Here is a 22,913-nt window from a genome sequence, read left to right on the forward strand (position 1 = left end):
CTGCTCCCCAGTGGCAAGAGTCAACGATTTTCTCTTCAGGCCCCGCTCGGTTTCCCAACGGCTGAGCTCAAAGTAACGTTCCTGCATTCGGATTAGAGAAAAATACTCCAGCACAACACAGGACATCCCCTCTTCTGGAGGGCTGGGGGAAGCACCCCAGTTCCCATCCAGTTTATCATCCACCATCTCAATTAACTACTTTTTACTTTTTTTTTTTTTTTTTTTCTTTTGGCCATTGATGCTTTTCAATTATTCAAAGAGGAGCCCTACATTTTATACCCCTCCTGCCTGCGATTTTTCATCATTTGATGGAATAATTGCAAGCCTCTCTCCATCCCTTCCCAATTTACCCCATCAATTAACACATTTCCTCAAGTGATTTTAATAATTCAGTCTCTGAGACAAAGTCTAATGTATCAAGTAGGAACAAGATGCAAAATCCAAACCCAGACTTAACCCAAAACGCAGCCGGATTTCCTTACCCACACTCTGCCCAAGAAAATTCAACCGGGTTAAAAGGCCACCTCCTACGCTGAACCGCTCCCACTTTATTTATCATATACGTTCTTCCAAAAGCCTCTCAGGGCACTGCAATTTATCTCCCCAAATATTTCATGGGCTGGCATCTTCCCCCCCCGTCTCCCAGTTTCTTTTGCCCGTTATCTTCTCTGCCGCCCAAGCGGGCGCTCGCCCGCTGTGGCCCCTCTTCCCGCGCCCCCATCAGCACCATCACCACCAGCGTTAAAGTTAACTTGAAATTCAACACACACAAGAAACTGGAATTGCCAAGGCAAAATGTGCTGCGGCATGTGTCTGGAATTGCAGCCAAAGATGCGAGTGGGCAGCAGGTCAGAAAAAAAACCAAAACACACACACAAAAAAAAAAAACCAAAACAAAACACCCTCTATAATTAAATGTCTTCATATTAGATTAACCAAGAAAAGTCATTAGAAATAAATGAGTTAAGAAATTCTGCAACACAAGTTAAACGGCAGTCATGAGATGATGAGAGAAAGGAAAACTGCCCGGCCCAAGCTGACTGAACAAGGTAATTATTTCAGCAAAGCCTTTTGCAAAATAAATTGCACAGAAGTTGAGAAACCTTCTGAAATGAAGTTTGTTTTGGTTTGGGGTTTTTTTTTTTTTTAAGTCATCTTTGGCTCCTTCAAGGAAGTAGGGGGAAAAAAAAAAAAAAGGAAAAAGGAGAGAGAGGGTATTGTGTCCTTAACAGCAGTTTGAGAACCAGAACAAAGGCAGAGAGAGTTTCAAAGCACAGCAGCTCTCCCCACTCCGCTGTTTGTTCTGCTCATAAGCAGACAAGCTGTTTCCTTTCATCTGGAAAAAAACTCACACAATAAGAAAAATACCTCAATAGAACCTGAGTCTGGAATAACAAAGCCCAAGAGGCAGCCAGAAAGAAATCTTTTAGCCAGTTAAAAAAATAAAAAATAAAAAAATATTTGGTGTTTGGCTCCTTAGAGGGAGCCGACTGCTCCCGGGCGTGGGGCACACGTCCAGCCCACGGCTGCCGGGAAGGTCGCGGGGTCCACACAGGACCACGGAGGTCCTGTTCTCCCTCCCATCTCCTCCCCACGCCCAGAGGAAGGCTGAAGCCCTCCTGGGTCAGCACAAAGGCCGGCGGAGGAAGCGGGAGCAAGGAGATAATAGGGAGAAGGAAGCGCATGAAAGACGGCACATAGGGATGAGATGTACCGCCCCCGAGGAGGGGGAAAGAGAAGGAATTAAGAAGCACGAGCGCAGGGTCCAACCTAAATTGGGAATCCGGGCCGGCGGTAGCTACGCCGCGGTTCAGAAGACGCGGTAAAAATGTCTCTCTGAAACACTGTTTTGATAAATATGCCATCTCCTTGTGGAATTCGAATCTCCAACTGTTCAACTGGCATGGACATCTCTGCAGTAACAACACACGCCACAGATTGTGAGTTAACTTGAATTACATTTCAGATCTGGGGAGGGGAGGATGTCAGTGGGAGGTTTATGAACAGTATGCTCTAGCTCTGATGTTGTTATAACCAGATGGCTTCAGCTGTATCATTTACAATAAAAAACAAACAAAAAAAAAAAAGTGAAGTTGACAAATAAATCATTAATTCACCTGCAACTGGAACAATCTGAACAAGTCGCCTCCTTCGTGGCTCTCATTTCCCACCTTCCACGAGAGCGCATCCCGCAGGAGGGGCTGGGACAGGTGAGCCCCAGAACAGATGATTTTCCTGCAGGTATGTCTCCATCCTCCGGGGAGGGGGGCTGCCAAATCTGTATCGCTTCCCTGTAAATACCTCCCCAAACCCGCCGAGGACAGGCGACGTGAACACCCGTTTCCTTTCTTCCAGCCACGGCTGCTTCCCAGGGCAAGGCTGAGCCGGGGACACTCCTCCGGCAGTTGGTCACTCCACCGTGAGAAGAAAAGGTCTATGTTCAGGTTTGAGTAGTTCAGTAAACAATGCAGTTACTGCAGCATAATTAGACATCTCTGTGCCACACAGACAACTTCTGCAATTACCTGGCAATGAACTTTTCATGTCTGCGTGCAGTTATACGCTAGGAAAGCTGGGTCTGAGTTCCGACGGGGCAGTGGGAAGAATCTCGTTATGACTAAACGCTTTGCTTACAGAAAAGGAAACGCATGTGAAATCCAATATAAAAGGAATTAGTGGCGTTGAAGCAGCAGATGTAATATGGGAATTTGTGAACCACGTAAAAGGCAGGCTTTACTACACAGAGGGTTGTGTGTTTATGATGAGAGCCCGGGGGGAACACAGAAAGGGGCAGGGACCCTCTCATGAGTCACCATCTGATAAAAATAGACAGCAGCTGGATTAAACACAGGAGCGTACGAACGGAATTCTCCTTCACACAAGGGACGAGAGTCTGTGAGACAAAGTACTGTAACAGAATAAAAAAAAATAATCAAGAGACAACAGATACCTAATGTATTTTCTAGACAAAACAAAGAGTTATTCTCTGTAATCCATTCCGTGCCCTACCTGACCATCTTAAGGTCAGATCAATTTGCCACTGCCCTGGCGCTGCGCATTTCAATCCAACCTCCCCGGAGATTTGGGGCTAACGATGACAGAAATGGATGGTGTCTGTCCTACCCAGACGTCCCGCGTTGCACCCCGGTGCTGTAAAACAGATGGCTTATTACACTGTTCTCCCGTCCCACATCTGAACAGCTGTAGGTAAAAGGAAGGACCAAGGGTCAGCTTCACGCAGCTGTTATTAAAACCAACGCTCTCTAGTGTTTTGGTAATACCTGCTATGAGAAATAAAACAGGTTTGTATTGCAATTTTGTGTCCAGCAGTCCTTAATAAATCCCATTTGAGCTCCTGGAACAGCGTGTCACTATCAGTACGCGGCAGCGGACCGAAACAGAACCTTTTGGGAGCCGGTTTTAAAGTGGGAAGTCTTCAAAATGAAACAAACAAAAGAAGACAACAGATACCACACAGTACAAAATAGTAATTATTTATATTTTCAAAAAGAAAAAAAAAATTACCAGCTATTTGGAAACTTCTTCCTGTAAGAAGAGTGACTAATAGAAAGGAACAGGACTGGCTCCTATACAGTCGGCAAGTCAGGTACAAACAGTTGTTAAGAATCATTTAGCAACTCAGGACAAGGACTTTTGACGCAGCTTTCATGAACAATAAAATTTTTTTTTTTTAAAAAAGGGGAAGGAGGGAAATAAAGCAGGGAAAAATGCCAAAAACATTTCCCACAATATCTAAAAACAGTAACCGTTGTTCTTGTCAGACAGCACGCTCCAGATCAAGGATTTTCTAGTCCTTTCAAAACCAATACAGACTTGCCAAAGGCTGCCTTCCGTCTATTCACACTCTCCAGAACACACAGCCTTTCACTGTCCCCTTTCACTTCAACCTGTCATTTTATAAAAGGTTTTTTTTTTCCTTTTTTTTTGTGTTTTTTTTTTCTTTTTTTTTTCTTTTTTTTTCTTTTTTTCAATTAACATACAAGTGCTACTAACAGAGAAACTGATCTTCTTGTTGCTGGATGGCAATAAGGAGTTACACAAACGTCCAGTTTTTAGCTCAGCTGGAAGGACTTAAATTCTCTTTTTTTGATATAAATACTACTGGAGCTTCCATCAGGTACTTCCTTTCCAGAACCTCACTGGAAATTCTTTTTTAACCCTCCAACACTCTCCAAAGCTAAAATGTCCTCTTGCTCCAGGCATCTGACGATTTGTTCTGTGCTGCCAGACGCAGAGACGTTGTCTTCCCCAGTACCACTGCTGGGTTATTCCGACTTGGGTTGGTGCCTAAACCGAACCCTGTACTTAATTGACTCAGCCAAGTCGAAGGGAACACACAGACGATGCAGCGACAGGGATTCGTTAGGTTGAACAGCCCCAGAGCCCCAGGCCCACCCTCCCCCCTCTCCCCAAGTTACTTGGTGCTGTTTTAAAAAGTCTGGGTGTCACGAAGCAGTCTCTTCCCCCCAACAACAGAGTAAAAGCTCCACAGATTTCGCTGTCTACCTGGTGGTCAAGGTTACAGCAGCAACAGCTGATGCTGCTTCCAGAAAAACATGGGGTGGTGTGACAGGCAGGACTTTAGGATTGCTTCAGTCGCTTCCGTGGGGGTCCCAGAAAGGGACACTGTGCAGAGGCCAAAGAGCGATACGCCTCTGCCACCAAATGGGGATGTGACACTACCATAGACTTCCAGCCTGATGTCTCCATGACGTCAGAAGCATGACTAGAAACAAGAGAGAATAAATCTGAAGTTATCAACCGGGGATAAAAAGGATTAACTAAATAGATTCTTTCCACATGCTCGAGAAACCTGATGTTTTTAGTGTACTGTTTTAGGATCACTCTAGATGTACGTTAGGTATCTTTTTGTGAAAATTGCAAGCTTTGACTCTGCTGGCACAACATGGCAACTGTATGCCCTTCAACTTAAGGATGAAAAGCTCAGACAGACACGATCCCAGGCAAGGACAGCAGGAACACAATGCTGATCTACCCCGACTACTCAGGAGTATTTTAAATCAATATAGAAAGCACTGAGAAAAACTGTATTAACTGACAAGTAAGACTAAAAATGTTTCCAGACATCAGCATAGCTGATAGTCATTGTCCATCTACTGAAAGGTCCGTTATATTGTGAGTTGCAAATAGTCCCTCAGTATCAGGCACTACCTGATATTCTACTACCTAAAAGTTCTTGCGATCTTAGGAAGAGATCCTTAATAGCTCACAGAGACAGTCCTGTCGTACACTCGGAACAGTCCCAGCAGGACAAGACTAATCTGCCCTTAGGGCAATGCCGCTTCGGAGATGCCAGATACATAAAGGATGACAATGGGAGAATAACAGAGGAGAATCTCCCCTGTACGTGACAGTTCACAAGTTGTGAACCCTCTTGCTAATAAACACCACTTTCCTCTAGGCTTGTTGCATCCCGGAACAAAAGTTCACTCACTAGTTAATGAAGTCCACTGCTTGAGTTTTCAGTTGATCAGCACTATGTAGGTCAGCCAGAATGAGGATCTCAGCTGCATTTTCCACGGACAGGTTACTGCACAGCGCATCCTCACACATCACCTTCAGACGTTCTAGAGCGTACTGCAAAATACAAGCCCAAGTACAGTTACAAAGAAGAAAACATCTAATCAGGCCTGACGTGAAGCCTTACTCACGCTCCTTCACTCTTCAGTAACGAACTACTCTATTATGCTGACCAGATCTCTCTGCTTTGCTCTATGCATCCGGACTGCGCTCAAAGAAGTAGTGACCAGCAAAAAGGGAGACTCATGATGCGCCCACCCTGAGGAAAAGCAATGGAGAGGAAACATACCCACCATAACTCTCATCCCGGCCTTCTTGTGTTACAGGCTTACTGGTGCTGTGTTCATGCTTTGAAATGAGAATTTCAGGTCACCTGTAATACTTACTACCTCAGTTACTTCAAGGCACAGAATGCGAAAGCCAAATCTTTATTCTCACTTTATTACTGCATGACAGTATTACCCAGGTTCAGTGGGAAGCCCTATCGAACAGTGAATGCTCCATAGGTGTTCCAGTGATGTTTAGGCAGTTTTCACTCAATTTCTTTGCCATTAATGACCTGAACATTAAGATCAGCCTTGCTCAAGAAAACATTAAACAAATGCCCCTGGTTTCTTGAGGCTATCCAGCTGGGAATGAAACATCACAGCACATCTGTAATGCCCCGGCAAAAGCTCTATTCTGACTTCTCTAAGAGTTTCTGCCATTCACTCGTCCATTTGCCTCGGGGTTGGGTCATGTCGATGGTTTGAGCAATTCAGAGGATATGCTTAGAAGAAGAGTGCTGCCTAATAAATTTCACACTCTGCTTTCTGCAGCACTTCAGTCAGTACTGAAACACGCAGACATGGCCAAGATTTTCAAAAGCAACACAGTGGTCTCGGGCAGACCTCAGAAAGGTCGACAACCAGAAAACTTTAAGCCACTCGTTATCAAGGAATGAAACCCAAACCCAAAGCCTCAGTCTTTTAGAATACTATAGCTAGGAACTGTGAGACTAAGATACTTCTGAAAATCTTGGTATGTGTGATCTGATTATGGGGTTTGCCGCTCTTTGGAGGAAACAAACTGAGTATTTCTGAATATTCTAGATCCCATGATTCCATTTAACAGGGATTAGGAAAGTAGTCAATTCTAATGCAGTTCCTATATAAGTAATAACATTAGCACTGCATAAATTGTCCTAAAGATTAAACACAGTTAAGTCTCCTTCACGTTATGACTTCAAATTGAGTGACATTTCTAAAAAAAAACAACCAATAAATCTTTAAGATTATTGATTTTTTTTTTAACTGGCAGATAACTGCCTTTGAGAGTATCCTTCGTAGTGTTTATAATGCTTTTTTGGACAACTTAGAGATGACATGGTATAAAAGTTCTTCAGTATGCGAGGCCGCATTTGGAAGATACCAGGTTTGTGAGGACTGCCTGAACAGAGAGCTGGTAACAAGCTCCTTTGCATGACGACAGGAGTGCTTGCCGTATGATAAGCACTATTACTATAAATTGATTTTATATTCTGATTGAGATTGTCATCCCATTATGATTAAATTTAAACGAATAATTTTAGATTATAAAAACATTTTTTCACTTAAGACTCAGCGATAATAATTACTTCAATGGAGGCATCGGACTCATAACCAGGACAGTTTTCTCCCACCAGAACATCTGAGAGGGCAAATCAAATTTACTTGCTTAATCTGTATCAATAACTAAAACAGTTTCAACTGAGGGGCAAGCCATTAGTTTATATTATTGTCTGTCAGTAGCTTAAAATGCAGCAAACGAAGCTTAAAATTATGCCGTTTGTAAATTGAATATTCTCCTCCACGCATGTACAATTTTTATTTCGATTTTCACTACAAATAGCTCAGCTTCTAATTACATAGTTGGGCAAAAGTAGCCATTCTGGTCTCTCAGGTACCAAGATTTCCCCTCCCCCCTCTTTCTTAATTACACTTAAAAAAAACACCCTACCTAATAGCATACTTACCCAAGAGGCTGAAATAGCATCTCCCGGGTTGAGAAGACGTGCTTTGTTTTGGTTTTGCTCTAATTACATATTTTCCCCAAGAGACAGGAGGAACTCAGAAGAAGCTGTTTCAGTCTCTTGAGTAAATATTAGATGTTTTATGTGCTTTCATGAAAGATTTTTTATTTCTGCTTTTAAAAGACACACAATGAGTTTAAAAGGAAAAAAAACTACATTAAAAGCCAGGAAACTCAAAGTTAAAGCCTACTCGGTCCTTAATGTACTGCTTCTTACTTACGCTTGTCTCAGTTAAAGATGGTATGCGAGCTCTCAATCAATACTCTTTAAATATTGAATAAAATATGTGGCAATGATTATAATCAAGCCAAGAATCTCCTTGCATTATTTCCCATTTTAATTCTAGTTGCAGTGGCCCAATAGTGGCATATGGAGCATTTCACCTCTAAAATCAGCGGGTTTGATGAAGCCCAGGTCCGCAGTGACAGGGAATTTGATGGCCGTGGGGTGGTTGCGTGGAACAAGGTTACATGCATCCACATCTTAAAATCCACCACCCTAACTGGCACCCACAAGAGAATCCAAGGACTGAAGAAGCATGGAGACTGAACTGCGGTCTCACCCCTAGAGGTGGTCCCTCCAGGTCAGAGTTGAGGCACAGTGGCAGGGCAGTGTGGAGAATCTTGCACTGCTGCTACCCGTGCTGAACCTGTTCGATGGATAAATTCAGGACTTTAGTCTCCAGTGCTGTCAAACTGGCACCTTGCACCAGCACTAAGTTCACTTTTAAGAGAAGAAAAAAGAAAAAGGAAATAAAATTTTGGTTATATATTACAAATTTTCACTGGTTAATACAGCTCGCTGGCCAGCAGAGCACTCTCTTCGGTCCTTGGTGCTGCAAAGGGAAGGAGGCAGCGGCTGGCTGGCTGGCAAGGCCACAGCGTTGCGCCTGCTACACGGGGACTACCGGCAGCCTTCCAGTCAGACCATCCCCGACACCTCCCTGGCAAGGACCCTGCAAAACCACAGATGGGTTAGGCAACAGGGCTTCCTCCAGCGTACCCCCTGCTCTCCATAAACAGCAGAGACTGCCACTGCAAAAAGAAAATAAACAACAGGACCTTCCCCCTCTTGGCTATCCACCACTTTAGAGCACTTCTTGAAGCTGCTGATACCAGCCAGACCAGAATGAGAAGCAGGCCCTGTTTGCCAAGACAGAGCACTACGCTTGAGATTTGGTAATAATCACGCTAAAAAAATATCACCAGGTCCACCTTGAAATCGTCTTCTCTCCCCCAGCTGTTACGCTAGATTACGCTGAAGAGAGGTGTCCTCTGAAATTTTAAGAAAATGCTTAAAAATGAGCAGTAGACACAGAAATTCCTGGTTGTTATATGTTAAGATATGTATCTATAGAGCTATAGGTATCTTATATGTATCTATACTACATCCAGGTTTACCACAACCAATTCAAAGAAACTGCCCAACCACAACGATCACATGAAATGCTTACTGCAGCAATCCCCGAGGAGCTCTGTGTAAAGCAAGGCACATGTCATTCCTGGTTCTCTGAACACCCATAAATCCCAACTGTACCTTGTCAGCAGCTGCCAGCAAGTCATCAGCCATTTTGTCAAGATTTGGTGCCTTCCCCGTGTAAATAAAGCACATCATTTCCTTAAAAACTTCAGGCTCCACATCATTGATTTCAACCCGATTCTGTATCAGAAAAATGAAGTTTATTAAGATCCTGACAAGATGCTAAAGGCTTCCTTCTACCCAAGCTCTTTCAGTATTCAGAAATTTGCTACAGAGAAACTATTTAGAATGTGTAATACTTGCAAAAAAAAAAAGAAAAGAAAAAAAGATGTGGATTGAATAAGAAAAATTCTAAGTTGTATTTCACATTCTCTACTTCTCCCTATCCCACCCCAGACTCTTTCCCCAAGAGTAACAAAGGTAACAATTGCCTCCTTGATCCCTTTCTTCCTCCCTTCAGGACAGCTGAAGCAGAGACCTGCATCTAATGTGAGAAAAACAGTTAAAAGGTGACAATAGTCACAAACACTACCTATGAAAGTTATGTGACCAGTGATGCTGAGAGTTGACTAGAGAGCTATTCACCTAGCCAAAGAAGTTCTCCTGCCTTCAGGACTTACCTTTTTACTCTCTTCCATCTCATGCTCAAACATGGCGCTGAAAACCGGGGAACGCGCTACGGCAGTGGGGAAAATAAAACACAGTTAGAGATGCTCTTTTTATTCTTCAGAAGGAGCTAAGTGCAGCCTGCCAAGTAGCAGGAGAGTTACTGAAGTGTTAACACAGGAAAAATTCTCCTACAGCAGATAGGGCAAATTGGGTACAACTGGTAAGGAAGTCTAGGTTGCAACATAACGTAACGTGATCAACGTAGCTTCAAACTGGGTAAGGGAGAATTTCTTATGTCCTTTCAACCAAGGCTGAAGAGTATACAGGCAGTAAGGTATGTTTCTTGACTTTACAAGAAAGTATTCCTCGGAAAATGCGGTAACTACTCCTTACAAATACATTAGGAATACATTATAGCACCCTACAGCCACAAAATATTCCTCCTACCACCCTTCCCGTGGCAGGCGGTAGGCAATTAAACATGGAGTAGATATTTCCTCTCCCCATAACAGTTCACAAAACAGTCTTTTACTACAGCCTTGCAGTTAAAAGTGCTGCAGAAGCCTCCATTAAAAGAAGTAACTCCAAAAAACCCACTTGCCATCACGTTGTCGTCTCCTATCCCGCTAAGGCCCATCCAACTCAATACCGACCTGCTAGTATGGCTTTGTGAGCCTGGAACTCCTGGCCTGCAACGCACAGACAGCAGTCCGTGAAGCGCGAATTCTCCCAGAGTCCTCCCAACTCATCTGCCAAGCGGCACTCTGGTACCTTCACCATGTTCATAGTGTTCTGGCCGGAGATATTGACAGAGTCCTGTACCACACTCACCTAGAGGGGGAAAAGAAAACCCACAACCCAAAAATTCAAAAACCCACAGTGGAAAAACTTATCTCCCTACAGGAAATTTTTATTTCCAGGGCAGGTGAAGGGAAGTGCAAAGCAAAACCCACACCTCTCAAGCAGCATCACTGTATGATTAAAAATGCTTTCATTTTTAAAGCATCCTTTCTGCCCTGCCTTAACCCTGTTCTCTACTCCATAGTGTCCATTCCAAGTCCTAAAATCACACCAGCAGAGTTTCTTCTCATACTCAAATTAACAGCACTTCTATGCAATTTAATCATAACTTTATTAGATGGTTTCATAAGGAAGTGGAACCTTATTTTTCTGCTTTTACAGACACCATACCTGACCTAGTTTTCTCCTTCTATCAACACTCTGAAACCCTCCCCAATCAATAATGCAATACAGACAGCAGTGCAAATGAAAATGAAGTATACAGAGAGCTTCTATCACCGAGCACTGCATCCACACATGTATGCAAGGGCAGCATCTGACCCCCCAGATGTCTTGCTGCTTCTGGTTCTAAATTTCTTAGAGAGTTCAATGCTTCATCACATTACAAAATAAAATTAAAGAAACCCCTAAACAGTAAGTTTTTAAAAAAAGCAGCCTTATGTCAAGTAATTAGGGGAGATTTGGAGAAGGCTGATAGATTCCTGCTCTGAAGCATACATGGACCATAGGTAGCCATACTGGCTGATGAATAACCTACACAAAGGGAACCGTTAAGAACCTATTCAGCACAGAACCATTATTGTTAAACATGCAGTAAATCATACGCCTTCTACAGCAGACTCCAATTAGAAAAGATCAGAGTGACTAATACTACCCCGCTATAACAAAGAATAAAGGAAGAAGCTGATTGACAGGGAAGCATGCATGAGACTATTTCCTGGATTTGCTGTCAAGTCCAAGTTAAATTTCAGTTCTATTAATAACCAACGGCCAAAGAAGAACAATGGACAGCAAAGGAAGCTTCACAGTTATGTAAAAGGAGAAGTAAATGATGAAGTGAAAGAGAAAAAACCTGCTGACAGCACATATCCCCACTCTTGAGAAACCTCCAGTGTGTTTCTGACGGCAGCCACATCTTGTATAAACTATACAGCACTCAAAAAATCCAATACCAGATGCTGCTTGCCAAAGGACACCAGTGATTAGCCAGAGCAAATGGGAGGAAGCTAATATTCTTCATCATTAATTTGACAGCTACAACATCTTTTTGCCCTGTGACATCCAGACCAACAACATGGACTCAAGGATGGATGAAAACTCATCAGATTCATTAAAAAGGAATTCCAAGATGTAGATCCCTTGCTGGAGTCCATTACTGATTACAGATCATCCAAAAAAGACTTGCAAACTGTGTCTCAAATCAACAAATAAATCCTCTTCATATATGAAAGCCAGTTACTGGCATGAAAATCTATTATATGGCTTTTTACATAAGGAGTTTAGGTTGGTAGATTCCAAGTGGTGACCAGCCTTAGAGGTCAAAATAGACATGGTTTTGCTAAAGCTATTTTCAACATTTTGTCAAGGGAACCAATACTACCTAGCTCAGAAGACGGCTATTACCATAATTTTGGGAAACTGTTCTTTTTGGAGATTTACCAGAACGATATTTACCTATGATGTTGGAATATAATTTAAACAGCAAAACGTAATGCAGTTGGGATATGAACAATCAATCCTACCTGCAAAACAGAGGTCAAAAAATCCCCAAACAGACAACTAAATGAGGTCAGATTTGAAATGCTTGACAAGGAACATCATTCTCGGCCTTAACAGCATTTTCAGCAAGACATTATCTGTGTTCAGCACCGGACATGAGCAGAGAGCAAAAGGCTTTTTCCTTTTTCCTTTAATAAAGCAATGAGAAGGTGCACCAGAGATACTCAGCAACCTTCTGATCCACAGAAAACTCCAACATGCCCCCACATAACAAGCATCTCAACATCCAGTATCGCTAACTCCTTAGAGAGTTTCTACATACAAAACATGCTTGCTGAAAGTACAGACGTGAGCAGCATCACTTGGCACCTGTGGCCAGCAGGGAAGCATTAGAAAAGCATATGGCCCACTGGTTTACATGCTAAGAGACTTGTAAGCTCAGGGAAGAAAAAGGAAAAAAAAAAAAAACAAACACACAAAACAGCGGGAGGGGGAAAACCCAAGACCAAGCTGTTGAAAGTTGTCGCCAAACTGTTTCCAGACAGCAAAACCTTCCCCCTCCGACATCACTAAACTTAAGATTTCTTACATGCTAGACTATAGAACAAACTGAAAGAGAAAACAGAAGGTATCAAGGCCAGGTGAAGCCAGCAGCGAGTTTTCTCTTCATCCAGAACAAACAAAACCCCTGAGCTGAAAAGGGAGTAATTCAGTAAAGAGTGTGCTGACTTGAATTAGTGCTGGTTGCCAAGACTGCTTCATCACACCTCGCAAATTCCCTTCTCAGACATTAATTTTTGAGTTTCACTCCACAATTATAAGTTTCCTGCCTGTTTTATTTATGAAAGAGAGCATAATTGCCAGATCTACAGAGGTCACATCCAAGACACTGTCCCCTTCTCCCCCCTTATTGCTACAAGAGTTAACAGAAAGGCTCCCCCCATGACAGTAATAATTTATGCTACTGATTGAATATATATCCTTTAGGAGATGTTTGTTAATTTAAATATGTGCATGTTTATGACAGCCAAACAAAACTACCATAATAATAATTAATAATTAATAATAATAATAATAATAAAAAAGCTGTTGAACAACTTTGACAGAAGCGTTTCTTTCACTCCTGAAAGAAAACACAGCAGAAGAAAAGACTCCCATAGAAAACACTGCAGGAGACCCAACGAGAGAACAACTTGTTCTACCTGTCTTGTGGCAAAAATCACAGCTACAGGAGGTATTTTGCAGTTAAAAAGACAATGAAAATAAGACAGCAGAAGCTCTGAAGACACTAAATTAGACACTTTTCTCATTAGGTTTTCTAAACTTAAAAATCTAGACTGCATCTTTGTCTGAAATTAGTATTAGTGAAATAATAATTTTGTAAGCAGTTGTAGAAAAATACAAACACAATGAACAGAAAACTGTGGTTACTATAAAATTCCTTTATCTTAAATTTTTCTTTTTGTTGGCTGCATAGACAAACTTAGGAAAATAAAGAAAACTCTTCTTTATTCAGTAGGCAAGTATTAGGCGGGCCAGTTTCCACCACAGAGCTAGTATCAGTTATTATCCCAAGCGAGTTCCAAATTACAGAGTACAAACAGATGGATGATAATACTAAACCAGAAGTGAAATGATAATCAAACATGCTTAATTCCTACCATCATCACAGGTAAAAGACAAATATAAAGTAACAAAAAATAAATGGAAGCGAAATGCGATGAATCATACACAGAAAAAGCCACCAGCCACACAGGCGTACGCTTGCACACAAATAAAATCTAAGTGCCACATAAACATCCAGTATTTCTCCTGACACCTCTGACTCCTTAAAAGCAACGATGAAAAATAAGGTCACATCTACCTTAAGCTAATGGAACCGCTATTCTTTCAGCTTCGCAGGAAGACTTACCTCACAGAAGAGAGTGAGTTTGTCATCTGGAAGAAGTCCATTGGCCTCATCCAAAAGAAAGTCTCTTCTAATAAATTTTTTGAATCCCCAGTCCTTGCCTTGTACAAATCGATACGCTCGCTGGCTCTCTGAAAGAAAGAAACGGTGCTTCAAACACCAGCTGAGTGACTCGCTTGATCAAACAGCAAAAGGCAAACAACTGACCCCATCAGACAGAAAGAGTTTTTACACACCCATTGCTTTTGTTTCTTCTCCTTTAGCATTCAGGATGGAGAATTTGAACTTTGCTCGAACTTCACTTTTTGGACAGCTCACCAGTAACAGATAGAGGGATAGATAATCTTTACTTTCTTCATCCAAGCCTTTAGGGTTCACACGTAAACACCTGTAGAAACAGGCATCTGAATGAGATGTCAGGCACAGTTTTTGGCAGGTCATTCATCGCTCTCAAAGAAAGGGCATTGTTGAATTTTCACAATAAAATGTACAGCAAACAAGTTCTGTTTAACAGTCACTGAACCACAAGGAAATAGTAGACAGGTAAATAGAGTGCAACGGTTTGTTACTGTCAGCCTCATGCTACCTCTCCAAGAGAGACAATAATAGACAGGCAGTAACTACGGGCAAAACAATTAAAAAAAAAAAAGGGGGGGGGGGGGGGGAAGAGGAGGGAGGGGTGTATGGTTTAAATTACTGAAAAGCACCCTGGATGTCAACTACCACAAAAAGAAAGTGAAAGAAATAGTAGAATGGAGGCAATGGATTCGAGGAAATCCAGAGAAATGGTAGGTAAAATTCCACAGGAAGCAACTGAAAGGAAAAATGCATTTCTGGAAGGTTGGTAGTTTCTGAAAAACATAATACTAAGGCAAAAAGAGAAGAATACTCCTTTGTGAAGAAAAGGTAGTAAGTGCAGGAAGAGGCTAACTCATAAGCACTTCCATGACCTGAAACTTGACACAGAATCTAACGAGAAGCAAAAACTAGGCCAAATGACTAACAGCTCAAAGACACAAGGACAAAAAAATCCGAAAGATCTAGACATTAGAATGAGATCTGACTAGCAAAGGTTATAAAGGTAAGTAATTTAATAACAAAAAAGCAGTCCAAGGAAAGCACAGGTCTGCCACCCAAAGGAAGGGAACACAAATTGTATCACACACACACTAAATTATTTAGTGGCTGATTTGCTGCAATCTATCCTAAGGAGGTTTAAAGAAAAACACTAAAACACTTAACATCACCAACAAGGGATAAAATAAGGAACCAGGTGTCCATGGATCTACTAGGTCAGATGCGACTCATAGTAGATACACATTCTGACCAAAGTTCACTTTGAGTTACTGGAAATTACTTGAGCACTCAGCTAAGATAAGAAAGGTTTTAAAGGAAAGGAAAAGAGCAAAATTAATGATATATTTAAGAAGCAGAAACTCCTGGGCAGAAGGAGTTATAGAAAAATGTTACTTCAATCATCTGTGTGTTGGAGACATCTCTGTCTCCAAATTCACAAACAGCTACCATAAAGAGAAAGGCAATACAGTAGCAATAGTTTTAACTTGCAGCATTTAGAGTGCAGACAAAAATTATCTTTTTAACAACGTGGAGTATTAGGGACTGAAACTGGGAGTTTGAAACAGAGCTTGAATACACTAACTGTGGACTCTCATTGGCTTATAAGAACTTGTTAAAATAAACATCAGTCAAAAAACCCCAAACTTGAGACATTAGTATCCTCCACAGCATGTCTCTGCTTCAAGGCCGGATGCAGACTCCCTCCCAGCCATGGCTTCCACTACCTCTGATGTTTTCCATTATCAGAGGAACACTGCAAACATCCAGATCCTCACATTTGGTTTGTGTGTCCTAACGTTATGCTGAAAAAACAGCACTTTCTCCCTGTGCTTATGTTGTACATTCAAGGAAGCAAGAACTCGTGTGCAGCGCAAGTATTTTTTTTATGTACTTCTGCTGTTATAGAACCCCAAACTCTTTCACAGTTGTACAAACAGGGTGAACCTTTCTGCTCTATTTCTTACCATTTGAGTTTATCATTGGCTCCAGATGAAAAGGTTGAGCTTTTGATGACCTCACCCATTTCTTCTCGGCAGAAGCTAAAGTTGTTTATGGTCCACATGTAGGAAAACTTCACCACTTTGATCTTAAAACAGGATAATAGGCGGTTTAGGGTCATGCTCATCTTAAAGGCAAAACCTGAAAACTTGGAAGTTTTACTGAGTCACTTGCGTGACAAATAACCTCCAAACACAAGACAACAGTGTCTGGAAACGTCTGGCAGTAGCAGCTGGACCACTCCAACTCCTCCAACTGCCTCCTCCAAAGTTCTACTGTTGCCTAGGTAAATGCTCAGCATCATGACATCGTCTGACAGACTCTAAGCTTGTTCTGAATAAATGTCTTACCACAGCTTCTAACCACTTTACATCAAAAACATCTCAGCACAGTATGGACTTACTTACCTGAGTGTAGCACCAGCTCTCTGCTACAGGTCCACTCGACATTTCTGCCGGAGGGGGAGGACTCGGCACCCTTGACATCGCCAGTTTGAAGATTAAACAGAATTTCACAACTCAGCAGAAGAAATTTATAATTGATCTTCACCCTGTCAGTCCCCCAAAAGAGGAAAAAACCCACAAAACTAAGAACAAAGGAAAAAAAAACCTTCAGGAGTGCTGTTAAGTTTTATGGGACACAAGTTAAAGCCATCATGCTTTCTCACTCCCCCCCAGCACCTTCAAAATATGATGTTACATTTAAACATTTTAAAAAGTGTTACCATATGTTTTCTGAAGAGGGAATATACCACCTCCACTCATTCTTTCAATATGCAGCTCCTTATAGGAATACGGCTAGCATATAATCTCCTTTAAGGAGTTCAAGGCCCAAATAGGAGACTCCCCACTTGGGATTTACTACTTTATCCTGAGGCCACCATTTCAACTCACTACGTACTCCCTATTTTCATTTTGAGAGTCTCAGACCATCAGAGATCAGACTTGATGAATGAAGTTCTTAATCTGACAAAGCTACAGGTAGCAACACGCAACCCAAACTCAACAGCAAAACAAATCCCTAGGTTCAGAGTGGCTTTGGTAACATCAACAGAATAATTTCGTATAGCTTAAACCTTCTCCTGAAGCCTTCCTGTTAGGGAAGATGTTGGTAATGATTTCTCTACTTCAATTCGAATCCCTTTGGCCAGAGGGAAATTCTCATTGCTTTTATATGCTGGTGAAGTTCCCAACTTCTAAGTGCCAAGCCAAATTGTCATCTGCAGAGAACATATGGGGTTGAAACCGCTGCAACACACCTGAAAGAATACACAGGCACAACTGATAAAATGGGCCTCTAGTTACCAGAAGAGAGGTGGGGTTTTTTTTCTTAAAAAATAATCAACCCATCTCTGACTTCTGAGTCCTGATCCCTAAGGCAGATACATAAAACATCTTCAAAGATGAGCTCGGAAACTCAGATTCATAAGTCTGGCAGATAGAAAAGCCTCACATGCCTTACGGTTTAGCCTTCTGCTTAACACTTTCTGTTTCACAGGTGGTATTTATCTGCCTTCCTCTTACTGCATGGGACAGCCAGCGAACCACAAGCACTCTACTGCTGTTAGTATTCAACTTGAAAGGATTAAAAAAAGGGTGAGTAAAGGGTGCAAAATTGTTATCTTGCAGTATGAATTGCTTTAAATACAAAGGCTGATACAGAGGTTTGTTGGGGAAGAAAGGTAAAGCACAGGCTCACGCTCTTGAGGAAGAAAGGGAAATGGTGGAAAGCATGGAGAACATATACCTAAAAAATCCCACATCTCAGAATAACAGGACAACGTTCACAATAAACACATCAACATATATGCCCATAATACCCCCCAAACTGCTATCAACATAATTTGGAGTCTTTAAGCACGGGGCAGGTCTGGATTTGAGCGCAGGCTCCAGCTGCAGCGCAGAGCTCTCCCAGGGAAGGCTCACACCAGGCTCCGCTTCCAGTTCACTGCCGCGCACTCGGGTGTTGAGTTCTACATACCTTCAGAAAGTACCTGGATATACTGGCACACAGGTATTATAGAACCATAAAACAATAGTGGGGCTCCCCCCCCCCAGGTTTAATTTCCTTTAAAAAAGCACAAGTGAGCCCATGTAAACACTGAAAGAGAGATACTGTCTGTGAGGAGCTAAGAAATAGGTATTTAACCTTGTAGAGATGCACGCTTAACTCGATGGAAATTTATTTCCTGGAGCAAAGCTCAGGGGCAAACAACTAATTCTGTAAGATCTGAACTGCAGGCAACTAGCACTAATGTAAACCTGAGCGCTCTCAGATCAAACTGCTTTACAAACGCCTCGCATTCGCAGTTTGTGCTGTGCATGTGGAACTAGGGGGAAAAGAAATGCTTTAAAATGTTGATCAACATTTTAAAAAGAAAGGGACATCAATATGCACTTTAGGTACTTGCTGCAGGTCTTATTACATTAAACTTAAAATTACCGCAATTCCTCCAAAGAAAATTCAATTAAACCACTCTGTGTCATTCAAATTAAGCCAAAATTAGCAGACATTAGTTTTGTATACTTCGCTAACTGCCCTTCCACGGGCAACATTCAGTCTTGCCTCGGAGGACATCATCGCTTCACTGTCTCAGCTCCCAAGTCTTTGGGGGACAGATAAAACCTAAATTCCAGCGCGAGCAGCAAGAAACACCTCCTCCTCTCCCTGGCTGGGAAGGGATGCCTTTTCGCTGGTTTTAGTGTATGGGCAGGAGAGACCCAAGGTTTTTCTGTCCCTGAGGGTTCACAGAAGCACTGCTCAACTCCACCCAGGCTCTCACACTGTTCTGTTCACAGCTATTGGTAATCTACATTATTCTGGTCATCTGTTTTATAGCACAGACACAAACGACAGGGACACAAACTTGCCAGAGGAGAATAAACAGCCAGGGAAAAGGATGAAGTTCTTAAGCTCACCTCCTCACTGATGGCAACACTATAGCCAAAACAGAGGTGTGAATGAAACCTCAAGCCACAACAAGAGACTTGGTCTTCTTCCTAACAGGGAGGACACTGTGAGACACTGAAACACTCTGAAGCTCCACGTGAAGAATGGCTGGAGAGTCAGTGTGCTGTCCCATCACCTCTTGCTGGTGATTCCGTGAGGACACAATGGAGCGGAACAGGAAGTTGGAAGCGGACCTACAAGGATCACCCAGTCCAACTGCCTGACCAATTCAGGCTGACCAAAAGTGGAAGCACGTTATTAAGGGCATTGTCCAAATGGCTCTCCACCACCTCTTTAGCAAGGCCTTTCCAGTGTTTGACCCCCCCTCTCCATAAAGAAATGCTTCCTAATACCCAGTCTAATTCCCCCCCGCCCCCACCCCGGTCCCGGCACAGGTTTGAACCATTCCTATGTGTCCCACCACTGGGCCCCAGGGAGAAGAGCTCACCACCTCCCTCTCCACTTCCCCTCCTCAGGAAGCTGCAGAGAGCCATGAGGTCACCCCTCAACCTCCTTTTCTCCAAACTAGACGAGCCCAAAGTCCTTACTGGCTCCTCATGGGATGTTTCTTCCAGCCCTTCCACCAGATTTGTTGCCCTCCTCTGAAGGCATTCGAGGACCTTCACATCCTTCTTAAATTTTGGGGCCCAGCACTGCACACAGTACTCAAGGCGAGGTGGCACCAACGCTGAACACAGCAGGACAATCCCTGCTCTTGACCGGCTGGTTGTGTTGTGTCTGATGCCCCCCTGGATGGGGTTTGCCCCCCTGGTGCCAGGGCACACTGCTGGCTCCTACTGAGATGCTGCTGACCAGCCACCTCAGATCCCTTTCTGCAGGACTGCTCTCCAGCCACCCCTCTCCCAATTTATACTTCTGCCCAGCGTTACTCCATCCTAGGTGCAGAATCCAGCACTTGGACTTCTTAAATTTCATCCCATTAATAATCACCCAATGTTGCAATCTATCTAGATTCCTCTGCAAGGCATCTCAAGAGAGTCAATAGCACCTCCCGGTTTGGTATCATCACCAAACTTGCTCACGGTGCATTCAACTCCTGCATCTAGATTGTTGATAAATATATTGAACAGAACTGGCCCTGGAATTGAACCCTGAGGAACACCACTGGTGACTGGTCACCAGCCAGATGTAGCCCCATTCACTACAATCTTTTGAGCTCTACTGTCCAGCCGGTTCTGCACCCAGTGCACTGTGAACCTGCTCATCCCCTAGTTGGACAACTTGTCCAGAAGGATGCTGTGAGGGACAGTATCAAAAGCCTTACTAAAATCCAGAAAAACTATATCCACCACATTCCCTTCATCCACTAAGCGGGTGACTATCACAGAAGGATACCGCTTTAGTTAACAGGACTTTCCCTTTGTGAATCTGTGCTGACTGTGCCTGATGACTGCATTATTCTTCAAATGCCTTTCAGCAGCACCCAGTATAACCTTCTCCAGGAACTGAGGTTAGACTAACAGCTCTGTACTTCCCTGGGTCTTCCCTCACACCCTTCTTCTAAACTGGAACGCTGGCTAGCTTCCAGTCAGCAGGGACCTCCGCAGACTCCCAAGACCTTTGGTAGATCGAGAGGGGTCCTGCCATAACATCCACCAGCTCCTTCAGAGCTCTGGGATGAATTTCATCAGGTCCCATGGACTTGTGAACACCATGATCATTGTGAACAATGCTGCTCTCCTTGCCTGGCTTTGGAATAATTACAAGGAACAGATCCACAACAGCTTGAATAAGGAACCAACTTCCATGGAAGGTATTTATCAAACAAAAAGCAGTTTTCTGTAAGGTGACTTTTACTTCCAGGTAAACTGAAGCAATTAAGTATCTCTACACACACATTAGAGAAGTGGTTTAACAGGAAAGGTAATTACACAGTTAAAAGACTCCAGTGGGTCCTTCTTGAAGACAAATTGGTAAATTCAGTGGTAACACCTCTCTTTATGGCATGAAAATGAGGGATTAAAGAGGAGGGAAAGAGGAGACAACAACAACTTTTTATGTTACAATGGGACATTCATCAAGCCTGTTGGAACACACTGAGACGTTCAAGGGTTTCCTGGATGGAGGGCAGAAGTTAATCCTAAATTCCTGTACCTTTTACTGGTCTCCAAGGAGCAAACTCCAGAAGACTGTAGCCATCAATCATATAATCGGGGAAGGAAATAGATAATCATGTGATAAAATTGAAACTTAAACAGCTACTTTCTGTATTTCAACAGGATTTTAAGATGTACCTAAATATCACCTCCATCTTACAAATGCAAACAAGTTTTAGAAAGCTTTTGTGGTTTAAAGCCAAGACAAATGTACGAGCTTGAGATACATAGGACTATTTAATTTCCTCTGAGTAACTGTCACTTTTGTATCTTATATCCTCTCCTCCCAGATGGCTTGGATAGGCAGGTGGTAATAAAAGTTATGACAATGTGCTAATAGAATTGCTGCATGCCAGCACGTCATTTGTTACGCTTTTAAAATGGCCCAAAAGGGACAAAGGTGCTAGATTTTAAAGATTTTCTAGTATTTGGAAAATACTTTCAATCTAATATGTCAAACCTTTCTACAGATGCTTTGCAAGACAGTTAAATAGTTAAAAAAAGATGGTAAACTCCAACATACCCCTAGCTCAATACAGCAATCAACCATCAAATACTTGTCATCAAATGACATCATTGGTACTCTTACTGCTGCAGTAAGTCATAAAGGGAATAAACAGATAATATCCATCACTGTCGTTTGCAAAAATTACCAGTAAGGAAAAACTTGCCGCTTGCCTTGCTTAGCAAGCACACAAACGGGAGAAGCGCATAAAAGGTCAGTGAAATATATCCTTAGAAGTGTGCTCTGGAAGCTGCCATGTGCTGTTCCACCTTCAAATGCTGAAACGCTCTTCTGCCACAGACCGATATTAAATGCATTTTAAAAGGAACCACAGCTGACTTACGGTAACGCTAAGTTTCCAAAATCAGCAGGGCACCCTCGGTGTTTATTTGCTCATGAACACTTAATACTTCACCAGTTCACACTTCTTCACTAACAGCATTGGCACCTCTGAACTAGAAGTGAATTAAAAAGCGCCGCAGGCAGACGTTTTAGGAAAACATTTTGTAAATAGTTTGGATATCAAAATTCTTTCTGGCAAGGAGAGGCAGGGACAAACTTGAAGGCACAGGCTTCAAAATACCAAGTCACAGGAAACAAAATACAAAATATTATTTATGGACCCCTGCAAGTCTATATACAGTCTGCGAGTCTCTTACTTCCTTGGATATAAATAACAAAAAGCACTTGTCTCTGGACATAGTTAAGATTACAGTTAAGAAAAAGAGTAATTCTCACCTCATGCACAACCACTTCCAGATGAAGATATTTTATCTAAGAACCAGAGCCAGATCAGACCTTTCTGAAGCACAGGAAATGTTCCCTTGCCACCTTGTCCTCATAATTGCCTCCTTACTTAGCAGCTGTACAGAGACATATCAGCTCAAAACTTTATCTACTGTAGGAATCAAGAGTCAAAACTATTCTGTGAGCAGCAGAGACTTGACCTGAGAGAGGTGGGGAATCTCAACTCAACAAATAATTCTAGGAGAGGCCTCAAAATTACTGGACTTTTGCTTAACAGCCTGTCAGTTTCTACTTCTTCTCAAGATAAATCAACTGCCTTTTAAGAAACCTGTAGTTTACACCAGACATTTCCAAGTCTATTCGTTTTCAGTAAGTTTTATTCAGCAAAAG

General features: G+C 42.4%; 1 protein-coding gene across 4 annotated transcripts in view; it reads right to left on the minus strand.

Annotated features, from left to right (window-relative positions):
* Window positions 1–3,478: 3,478 nt before the first annotated feature.
* The window catches only part of SPOP (speckle type BTB/POZ protein), a 30,182-nt gene continuing 10,747 nt past the window's right edge, over window positions 3,479–22,913 (minus strand). For all 4 annotated transcript variants that reach the window (XM_082494943.1, XM_082494940.1, XM_082494942.1 and 1 more), the window contains 9 exons: window positions 16,613–16,755; window positions 16,172–16,293; window positions 14,366–14,517; window positions 14,133–14,260; window positions 10,354–10,531; window positions 9,712–9,767; window positions 9,149–9,271; window positions 5,477–5,619; window positions 3,479–4,747 (listed from right to left, as the gene is read on the minus strand). In XM_082494943.1, the coding sequence (XP_082351069.1) occupies window positions 4,603–4,747; window positions 5,477–5,619; window positions 9,149–9,271; window positions 9,712–9,767; window positions 10,354–10,531; window positions 14,133–14,260; window positions 14,366–14,517; window positions 16,172–16,293; window positions 16,613–16,690 (1,125 nt within the window). In that variant the 5' untranslated portion in view covers window positions 16,691–16,755 and the 3' untranslated portion in view covers window positions 3,479–4,602. The remainder of the gene's footprint in view (window positions 4,748–5,476; window positions 5,620–9,148; window positions 9,272–9,711; window positions 9,768–10,353; window positions 10,532–14,132; window positions 14,261–14,365; window positions 14,518–16,171; window positions 16,294–16,612; window positions 16,756–22,913) is intronic.

The sequence above is a fragment of the Vanellus vanellus genome, assembly GCF_965231255.1.
Source record: "Vanellus vanellus genome assembly, chromosome: 24".
In the NCBI taxonomy this organism is placed as follows: Eukaryota; Metazoa; Chordata; class Aves; order Charadriiformes; family Charadriidae; genus Vanellus; species Vanellus vanellus.